General features: G+C 34.2%; 2 protein-coding genes across 2 annotated transcripts; both read left to right on the top strand.

Moving 5' to 3' along the window:
• The first annotated feature begins 5,156 nt into the window (after positions 1-5,156).
• On the top strand, positions 5,157-7,569 carry LOC145624646 (dehydrodolichyl diphosphate synthase 2-like). Its single transcript, XM_081677728.1, has 3 exons — positions 5,157-5,701; positions 6,326-6,393; positions 7,098-7,569. Exons 1-3 carry the CDS (start codon positions 5,288-5,290, stop codon positions 7,567-7,569), a joined length of 954 nt encoding a protein of 317 aa, XP_081533854.1. The 5' UTR covers positions 5,157-5,287.
• A 2,178-nt stretch (positions 7,570-9,747) lies between these two features.
• Positions 9,748-11,167, top strand: LOC145620780 (aspartic proteinase CDR1-like). The gene has a single exon (XM_081675493.1). The coding sequence runs from the start codon at positions 9,748-9,750 to the stop codon at positions 11,119-11,121; it is 1,374 nt and encodes a 457-aa protein (XP_081531619.1). The 3' UTR covers positions 11,122-11,167.
• Positions 11,168-11,524: the final 357 nt, after the last annotated feature.

Below are 11,524 nucleotides of genomic sequence, written 5' to 3'. Positions count from 1 at the left end.
CCCTCGGCCTCATTTCATGTAACGCCCATTCATCTTTTTTTGAAAAAAAAAAAAAAAAAAAAATTGCAAATGGCGGCTGTTTAGGGTCTGTTCTCTACAATTTAATTTTAGTTCAGTTCAATTTAGTTTCTAATTTTGTTCTCTCGTAATCAGTTTAGTTCATCTCAGCTCAGTAAATCATAATAGACCCTTGAAGTTACTTTTAATCTTTTAGTAGCCATATTTTTAAAACTGTATGTGTCACAAGTTTGGCCCTCTTCTTATGGTCAGTTATGCTTTGTTGACACCTTGTGTTTCGAAGCTTAAAATAACAGGACATTATTTTTCTTTATTTTCTGATAATAAAAGTCTATCAAGTATTGTTGTTAGAGATTGATTGGAAAAAATATAAAATTGTCTTTTGAAATGAGATATTTTGTTCTTTCATTTTCGAAAGTTTCACTCAATTTACAATTTGAGCTATATTTGAAAGTTTAACTCACTTTTACAAATTTTTTATGTTAAATCTTATATCATGAATTGCTAACTTTATAAGCTCCAAATAGTTCGACTCTTTTATGTTTTGCTAGCTATATTAATTTATTGTAAACTTTTACTTGTAAAACTGTTGAATGAGTGTACGTAAAGTTTAAAAGATTGATAAAATAAGATCCGAGAGAGTGAATGGAATTAATTAAATGAATACGAAGTACAAAGTATATATTATGTTAGACACCTGAATGGTCGAATCTATGTCAAAGTTAGCATCAGAGCATTCTCTGTAAACTTTTTTGTTATAAAAGCATCGAACGACTATTACCAACATTTTCACGATCACTAAGACCAAAAAGATTGTTATAACATGCATGTGATCAATGTAATTATAACGCATTGTGATTAACTAATTAATAATACTTCATAACCATTACTTACGAGTTACGAGTTTACACTTGGAAAGAAACAATTAAAGTACTCCCTCCGTCCCTAAATTACATTCATCTTTCTCTCTATTATGTGAGATTTAAATGCTAGAAAGAGGAATGTAATTTAGGGACGGAGGGAGTACTCCATTGTTAGAAAGATAAAAAAGATTATCAAATCGAGGATCATCACCTACTCAAAAGTTTTGAAATGATAATGACATCCATGAGTAATGTACATTTTATGAAAGATAATTAACGATTAACATGCATCTGATGTGTGCCCTTCGATCTGACTCTCTTATTGAACTCACCATGTCCATTATACATCTAAAAATTGTACCAAAAAATCAATACTCCGTATAATGTAATTCTACTACATTGATGTGATTCATTATGAAGATTTAATTGGCTAGCAAATAGCAATATAAAACTTGCACTGCATTGCAACATATACCATCACGCAAACAAAAGTCAAGATGGTTACTTAATTATATACTGCCTCCGATTATAATAATCGCAACATTTAGACAAAAATAATACATAAATATAGAACTTAAATTAGTGTACAATTCTTTAAAAAAAATAACTTGTATTACACTAATTAGTTTAATTCTACTATACTAGCTAGTTCATCAATTGAAAATTAAAGGCAACAAACACTACTAAACGAACGCAGCAATAATGTTTTCTTTTCACAACCCTCTTACTACCACCACCCCATTCCCCTCACACTTGCACATTTCTCTCCGACCATCACCTCCTATGAAAGGATCATTCCACAAGCTTTTATCCACCACCTCGGACGTGGGACGGCCTCCCGCCTTGGCGAATGAGGAGGTGGAGCTGCCACCAGGGCTACAAAGAGAAGCAATGCCACGACACGTGGCCGTGATAATGGATGGGAATGTAAGGTGGGCTAAGCAGAGGGGGTTGCATGGAAGTGCAGGCCATGCTGCAGGACAAAGGTCATTAACACAAATGGTGGCTTTATGTAAAAAATGGGGCATCAAAGTTCTTACTATCTTTGGCTTTTCCGTTGATAATTGGCGTCGCTCCAAAGTTGGTAACTTTTCCTTTCTCATCATTATCTTATCTGTTATCATATCTTTAGCCTTGCACATTTTGATCCTATATTTAAGCCTAGCTCGCACCAATTAGTACACTTCGGACACCATTCAAAACCGTGTAACACCACTAAGGTCCTCTAATAAAAAACGACTTGAAGATCCCTTGAGACGAGAAGATCTAGATTTTTTTTTTATTTTTTTTATTTTTTTTTATTTTATTATTATTATTATTATATGACATTTTGATAAATAAATCAATAATTTTATACCGTCATCATCATTATGAGGCTCGCTTTTAAGAAAAAATTATTGGTTTATTTACAAAAAAAGTCATATTGTTTATCACAGAGATAAACTTAAATTATGAGTAAATGACTAGTTTTTACTCTAACCAAACTCCATAATTAGATAACCAATCAGCCACGACATGATTAACTTCTCTATAACAATTTCCAATGGTGACCAAATGTACAATGAGAGCTAATTATATAAGCTAATTAAGCTTTAATTTGTACATTATCAGTACCGCATATCCAGTTTAGGTACGACCAAACAAACACCAATCACAAATTTCAAAGAACGTGATTAATTTAATTATGGACCATCAAATTTTAATACAAATTATTAACCCATTGAAATATCTAATCTAGTTTCGTTCCTACTATTGAGGAAGGACTAAATGTGTTAGAGATAATATCGGAAAATATATGTGTGATATATTTTCTGTATTGATCTTATTAGGAGAATAATATATTTAGGTTATAAGATATTATTAAAGTATATCTTTTAGGAGATTGTTTCCTATCTTATGTTCTTAGGTTTTGTATAAATACTCTACCCATTGATAATAATAATAATAAAGTCATTATATTCTCTTCTCCCTAATTTGTCATGGTATCAAGAGCAGGTTAAATTTTAGGACCGCTCACAAAAATTTTTCCCGGTGGAATTCAAAATTTTGCTTGAATTTTTTTTTTTTTTTTGGGAGAATTTTTTTTGTGTGGGAGTATGTGAGTGGACTTCCTCCACTATAACACATCTTTGGAGATGAAGACATTAAATAGCGTTATGCTTCTTGTGTCGTGAGACAAGATATATTTGGTTCTCCTTGTGCCGTGAGACAAGGTTTGTGACTTGATTCGAGCATGATTTTGCTCCTTTGGATATGAGTGTGGTTTACTCTGAAAAACCAATAAGAAATTTGAGTGTGGTTTACTCTGACAAACCAATATTTGATTGGAGCTCGGTTTTGCTCTGGAAAAACCAAAATTATTATATTTGCAGGTTCGAAAAGAATGACGTTCCTGTTTGATTGATTGATTGATGACTGATGAGTTCGAAAAGATGAACGTTCTCATCGTTGAAAAAGAAGAAAAAAAAAATTGAAGGCGACATCACAACAGTGTGCATCTCGGCTTCAACAATTTGAAGTATTTCCAATCGTAACATTCGTGTTTTTGTCGTTACGATTGCGGGAGGGTGTTAGAGATAATATCGGAAAATATATGTGTGATATATTTTCTGTATTGATCTTATTAGGAGAATAATATATTTAGGTTATAAGATATTATTAAAGTATATATTTTAAGAGATTGTTTCCTATCTTATGTTCTTAGGTTTTGTATAAATACTCTACCCATTGATAATAATAATAATAAAGTCATTCTATTCTCTCTCATAAATAATTTGTCAAAATGACTAATACATCAATTTCATTCTTTAATGTACTACGTGATTATATATATACTGTTGGAACCCAATGTGTATCACTTGTGAGTGTCCCACATTGGAGAAAGAGGAGAGGTGGTTCCACTTTATAAGGTAGAGGAGTAACTCCTACTATTGCCAATTGGTTTTAGTATGGAAGCTCCAAAGCCTTGTTTGTGGGTCAAACTCTCCTCCTCCTTGTTCGGGTTGCCCAAGCCCATTTCATATTGTTTCTAAATTTAACATATACACACACCGAGGGTAGGTGATTATATTTTTTGTCTGGTTTTGTTTTTGGCATGATGATTATAATGAACAATGTTTTAATGACTGAAATTCAACCATAAGATTTTTTTTTTTTTTTTTAGGAATTCAACTACTTTGTACTATTCCATATTGTGTTTATAATGCTTCTTATCAGTACTGTAATGTTTAATGGTTTATATTACCATTTATACTCCGTATTATTTGTAATGATTTGAAATAAAATATGTATAGAAATTGTCTAATTAATGTAGGTAGTACAACACGTAAAATACTGGACATCATATGGCCCAACTATCCTTAGCCCAAAAATAACGGGAGTCAAAAAATGCACCTCCCAAAATTAATGAGGGCTCGGCCCCACAACCTCACTTATCAAATAAAGAAATTTTGCAACGTGATAGTGTGATACTTCGTAATATGCGATCAATTAATCAAACACCTCATCCAAAGTCTTTATATCTAAGATTCTTTCAAAAAATTAAGTATTTATATCTAAGATTAATAAAGAACATGTGTTTTAATATTCTTAATTAATATTAGCAGTACAAATGTACAATTCAATTCAATTCTTATAATTCTTATATGTCTTCTTGTGAATTCAATTCAACAGGAGCATACAATTTTTCCTATTCTTTGTCCTGTTTTCACATCTTAAACTTCTAAAACTACTACATATATGATAGTAAAATATAATAGAATGTATCATACTTGTATAAATTATCAATGTGTTCTAATGACTTTGTCGTTGTTGTCACAAAGGATGGCACTTCTTGTTGTCATTGATCAAACCGTCAAAATTGAGTTTAAAGAAGGCCGGAGGTGCATTTCATGCGACCAAGATGAAATTGGATGTAGGATGTGAGAAGTGGACAAGTGGTTGAATCTCATTAGCAAAACACACAATGAAAAAAAAGAGAACCTACATGAGTTATGTATTGCCACTAACATAATTTCAAATCACACAACATTTATAAATTTACGCCGTATGGAGTATGTAATTCCGTATAAGTATAAATTAGTAAATATAACATGTAATAAAATTGATGTGCACCACATACTAGGATATTATCACCTCTTTTAAACATGTGGGCATAATTTTTGAAGTTACTAAAAATTCAGAAAATTAATGCCTCATCAAATTTTTTAAATTAAAGAAAAAAATTAGCCACTTAATTTAAGAATTTGAACGAATTACGCTACTTCAAAAACACCTTCCTTTGACATTGACCTTAGTAAATTGTTAGTTTAAATGTGGCGGCAAAATCAACTAATTTTGCACAATTGTTTCAACAAATAAACCAACAGAATCAGTCCTCAGTCTTCTGAAAAACAGAGCCAAAAAAAATGTTATCTCTCCATCTTTCACCCACAACCACTTTCTCTCTCCTAAAATCCAACCCTCAAAAACCCACAAATCAATTCTTCTTACAATTTCACCCTTCAAGTTCTTCTTCTTCTTCCTTCTCCAAATTAGATAAGCTTCCTTTCGCCACCGTCTCGGCGGCTCCCACTATGGGACCCGCCGTGGCGGTGGAAGAGGAGCTGCCACCGGGGCTGCGGCACGAAGCGATGCCGCGGCACGTGGCGGTGATAATGGATGGGAATGTGAGGTGGGCTAGGCAAAGAGGGTTGCCTAGTGGTGCAGGACATGAAGCAGGGGTGAGGTCATTGAGGCGGATGGTGGAGTTGTGTGGGAAATGGGGTGTCAAAGTTCTTACTGTCTTTGCTTTTTCCTATGATAATTGGGTTCGCCCACAAGTCAGTACTCTTATCCCTTCGCTCACCTACTTGCCTCGGGTTTTTTTAGATAACACGTTTTGATTATGCACCGTCAATCCAAAGTGATATATGATAATTTTTATTTAGATTTATTTAATTATTATATATATATATATTACTTCGTATAACTGAGGGTCTGTTCTTTTTAGCTTATTTTCAGTTCAGTTCAATTCAGCTCCAATTAGTTCAGTTCTTAATTTTCTTTTTCTCGTAAAATATTCAGTTTAGTTCAGCTCAGCTTCAATAAATTCAATTCAATAAATCAGAACAGGCTCTTAATACTTAATGACGACAAATGTTGATTCTTTGAAAGAAAAAACGTGCCAATTAATTAGAATAGAAGCGCTTTAGTAAATTTCTTTAGATGTTTGTTGTCTTTTTTTTTATCATAACTTGTGAAATCGTATACTTGTACATGATAATGAGATTGATAGTTTGGAGAAATCGGAATTAATGTGATTTCACTAGTTTGCTACGAATATTATGGAGTATTAATTTGTTTTATATTTTAGGATGTTAATTAAAATTATTCCAAGTGTGATTTTGTTGGACTAATAGTGGCAACTAACCCTAACCGAAATTAACGGGTATTTCCAAATGCAGGTGGAAGTTGATTTTTTAATGAGCTTGTTCGAGAGAGGAATTAAATCTGAATTAGACAACTTTATCAGGTAGATCCTTTAATAATGTATAAATTTTGTACATTTGTAGGATCTAAATGTCCTACGTTGTTCATTTCCCCACATCTTGATTAGGAAATTAAATTATGTAATATGGATGATTTTGGTTGGGTTTAATTACAATATCTTGATTATTAATAGGATTCTAGTCTGTATAACTAAAACGACTAATTGATTAGATGCAAAATCGATTCAATATGATTTGTGTCTCATTTTATAGACGGTTTAGGATAGTTCCTACACGATCAAACAATATTATTTTTGCAAGATTATTTGGGCAGAGAACTCATTTTTTTCCTCAAAAAAATTGTGGTTCACCAAATAATAAAATTAGTACAGAGTTTTTAAAATGTTTTTTTTTTTTTTTTTTTTTTTTTTTTTTTTTTTTTTTTTTTTTTTTGTGTTCTTACTTGCCCTAAATTGCTCTCACCTAATACAAAGACTTGTGGATTAAGACCCTTTTGTCATAGCATCTAAATGACATACTACTAGAACTTTCTTTTCTCTCTTGAGTATCAACTCTCGACGGTCTAGCCACTTCCAATCATTGTCACCATTGTCAAAGTCATCATCACCTTCGCGATTATAGATAGAGACTACTAGTGCTGAATTTTATTGAAATTTAAGACCACGAAAAAGGAAAATAATATGTATCAGATAAGACTTTGGTTGGCTAATAATATTTGGTTGAACAGGCAAGGTATCAGGATATCAGTAATTGGAGACACTTCCAAGCTGCCCAAATCCTTACAAAAATTGATAGCTGATGCAGAAGAGACCACAAAAGATTATACAAACTTCCAACTAATTGTTGCAGTTAGCTATAGTGGGAAATATGACATCATACAAGCGTGTAAGAACATTTCTCAGAAAGTGAAAGACGGTGCTGTGGAAGTGGAAGAGATTGATGAAGGGTTGATTGAACAAGAACTCGAGACTAACTGTACTGAGTATCCTTACCCTGACCTGCTGATAAGAACTAGTGGTGAGCTGAGGGTCAGTAACTTCTTGCTTTGGCAACTGGCTTACACTGAGCTGTTTTTTGTGAGAGCTCTTTGGCCTGATTTTGGAGAAGAGGAGTTTATAGAGGCCTTGATGTCGTACCAGCAAAGAAGTAGACGTTATGGTGGGAGAGATTTACAAGAATCAAGTGCTAATAGTCGATGATAATGATGAAAAACTTGCAGATAAAAGAGGTTATTCTATATAATCAAGCTTAATTGAGAGTTGAAGCAATACCCACCCTGCAGAGAAGATTGTTAAACATGCAGATAATTGGGTGTATACTGTAACTATGGGAAAAAGAACAAAAAAAATCCCCTAGACAAAGAGATCATAAATACTCTTAATGTAAACATAGACGAGAAATAACTGCATCTTGTCCTAGAATAAAATTCTTATGTATATAACTATATAAGTCATAATAATAACATGAATTTGGTATTAAGAGCCTGAGGCTCCTACAAGTCCTACCTATGGCAGTATGACAGAAGCGTGATTTTATAATTTATCTCTGCTATACCTGATTATGGCTATAGCAAATTAAGATTAGATATCTTTTTAGTTTTTTGCAGAGCTGGTGGTCTGATCCAGGCCATGGCTAGGAAATCCAACCGAGGATAATATCAGGCCTGATCATACGTGTTCAGCTTTAACTGTTTTCTGAGTTATTTCTCTGAATACTTGCTGCTCAATTTATCAGTTTAAGCATTTACAGCAAGAAGTGCAGTCCTGACATAACTAATACAGAGTTCGCTCCTTTAACTGGTGGAAAAACTCATTAAGCATAGTATAGGTTTCAAACACATCAAAAAGTTAACTAATTTTAAGGAACCTCATTCCATCTGTTAATTGATCATTCAGTCAAGCAATTTACATTGCATCCTACTATATCGTGTTTCCCTTAAATATTCTAATAATCTTTGAGTCTACTATAACATCAATGAATGATATATTGATCAACAAAAACTAAGCATACCTCCACCACCTTCGTTCACAGCACGTTTCATCCATCACACTACATGGGAACACAGGATGCAGCTTTTGGTTCTAGTGTCTTCCTTGCATCCATTGCTATATCAAGGGAGAGTCCTGTTGTACAAAATTACAAACCTTAAAACCAAAACAATAAGCTTCATATCAAAAAGTTTCTAGCAACACTTCCCAGGTCAAAGTGGCTTTGTTGCACACTAATTAGAACTCATAATCTGTCTAGTTTCAACTACATTACTACCTATGCAGGAGAAGCAGAAACATGGAGCATGGAATTAATGGAAAGTTTTACACAGTCTGCAGCTGAAGCGATTCAGACTTTTCACAATGAAGTCTTCAGATGTGCAACTGATCAGTTTGGCCATTGGATCCTTTTTGTACATTCCTGAATAAACATCTCATTTTCACTGGCTGGATGCAAACTGTATCAATCACACAAGTTCTTTTTGATAATTTACACGAAATGATCAAAACGGTAGATGATTGAAAACATGGCATATCTAAAGCTCCAAGTTTCCATGATAAGGTATCGATTTCATTGAAATTTAGGGGGTAAGATTTTAGTGGATGCAAATACTTCTAAAGCAACTTCATTTTTATAGCTTCTTGTTACTTTTGTCTTTTTAGCACAAGGCCTGGTCCATGCGTAGCACGAGGGCTCTTAAAGCAGGATCATACATGCCAAAAACATGCTGTATAAATGAGAAAGCTAAATAAAAATCAGAAACTGTAGGAAAAAATCTATGTGTTACAAGAATTACAGAAATATGGTATAACTGGCAATGTAAGGCAATACTCAAACAAACAAGTACTAGTTTAGGATCTTCGAAAAAAGTTATCATCTTTTCTAAAATTGTAATAACTTCTGATTATATGTCTTTCTAACTTTTCTATCCTCAGATTTTGTTAGAGTAGAGATTATAAATGTAGAAAAGACATGCAATCTATATGAAGATGTTCATATCTAAACTTCTCTCATCAAGACTGTCAAAGCTTACTGAATCCAACTTAACTCTGTTACCCAAAAATCAGAAAAATGGTTCTTTTTGTGAATTCATGTTTTACAGAACTAATTAGTTCAACCCCCTTTTAATTTTATTTTTTTTTTTAAAAAAAAAAAAAAAAAAAAATCTAGTTAAAAGATTGGATTTTAAAAAGATTGTTGTATTAAATACACCAGCAAACTTTCAATGATGAACAGAGTTACTGAATAGCAAGTATATCTGTTGTATATGTACAAGAGTGTGCACCTTTTAAAAAAAAGAGCTGAATTTTAAACTAAAATAGCATCATAAATTTAAATGCTTCAATGCATTTTTTCACAGTGCTTTATATTGTCCATCAAAATTCATCATGTTCTTCTCCATTATCTTTCTGATTATAACCTTAATCAACTCCTTTGATCAGTGTTTCACCTCATCATTATATCCTCCTGCAGAACCCTCTTTCAATCCGCCAGGGAATGGCGATATCATGTTCTCAGCATCCCTCATCCATCGTAGCTCACCAGAATCCCCCTTCTATGACCCCAACTACACGCGAGAGAAGCACATACAGGATGGGGTCCGCACCTCTGTAGCACGAAGCCGCTACTTCAGCCAACTCAATACATTGACAAAAGACTATGTCGCAGCCCCAGTTTCTGGCTGGAACTTGCTTATGAAATACACCATGGGAACACCAGCATTCAATAGTTATGGTATCTTTGATACTGGAAGTAGTTTTACCTGGGTCCAATGTCGCCCTTGCGTTCATTGCTATAAGCAAGGAAATTATCCGATTTTCAACCCACAAAACTCATCTACCTACCGACAAGTCCAATGTAAAGACCAACAATATTGTTCCATGGCACCTGGACATTCATGTGGAAGCTCTACTACTGAAGACCCTGACTTTCCCTTCTGCGTCTATCATGCTTCCTACATGGACAGATCATCAAGAGGAGTAGTCTCGACGGAAACACTAATTCTGTCAGCCGAGAATACCTCAAGGACCTTGAGCAACATGGTTTTTGGTTGCGGTCATGACAACCACGATAAAAGCCATAGTCCGGGAGTTGTAGGTGTAGGCAACAATAGTGTCTCCCTCGTTCGACAATTAACTGTCTCTCATTTCTCTCACTATGTGTTCGCCAATGGGACGCACATACGGGGGGTAGCACACTTTGGGCCTGGAGCATTCACATCAGATGTTGGGATGACAACACCTCTTTTACCCAATGATTATGGCCTCTACTACCTAAACCTAACAGGGATCAGTGTGGATGGAACAGAAGTCAACCTCCCAGATGGGATCTTCGAGAAATCTATAGATAAGAACGGAACAGAAGTCGGATTCATCATTGACTCAGGGGCCTCATATACAATGCTTCGAGCTGAAGCTTATGATATCTTGGTAAGTGTTATCATGGATTTCATGTCTGGGCAAACCCCTGAGAGCACCGAGCACTTCGAGTTATGCTACAGGGATATCAGTGATGCTCCAGAGGTGGTTTTCCACTTTAATGGCCTTGACTACATGTTATGTGATGCAAATTTATGGATAAGACACTCAGGACTATATTGCCTGGCTATGATCAGGCTCAAAGAAAGCGAAGGTAAGGTATCGCTACTAGGATTTCACCAGCAAAGGAATGTTCACATTGGGTATGATCTGGAGAACAACTTGCTCAGCTTAATCTATACAGGAGCTTGTCCTGATGATGCTGCCGATTTTCTGCAAGGGTGAAGACAACATTTGCTGTATACAATAACAACATATAACACTACAATGACAAGAAGTTGATACTGAAAGCAGAGAATTTAAAGATAGACCAGATCCCAGTGCTTAATATCTCACATTTAGGGGTGTTGGCATGATACAGATGTAAATAACTGAAGTCCTCTAAGTATTCAGGAAAAATCTGATTCTTATGCTAGAAATTGCCTAAAAATAAGGATAAAAACTGGTATAATGGTCTTAACTCGAAACAAAAGAGAGTACTTTGGTTAATGTTTTTATTAAGTCAATTTTTCCCTCTACATTTAATCACTTGCAAGAACTTGATCAAAATTCCATCCACCAATTAGTTTTACTCTGACAATCATAGCAAATAAGAACTTCATGTAAAACCAAGCAAAAGACAGACATA

The sequence above is a fragment of the Chenopodium album genome, chromosome 3 (genome assembly GCF_948465745.1).
Source record: "Chenopodium album chromosome 3, dcCheAlbu1.1, whole genome shotgun sequence".
NCBI lineage: Eukaryota > Viridiplantae > Streptophyta > Magnoliopsida > Caryophyllales > Amaranthaceae > Chenopodium > Chenopodium album.
Note: the sequence above shows the minus strand (reverse complement) of the source record. Positions and strands in the feature narration are given on the sequence as shown.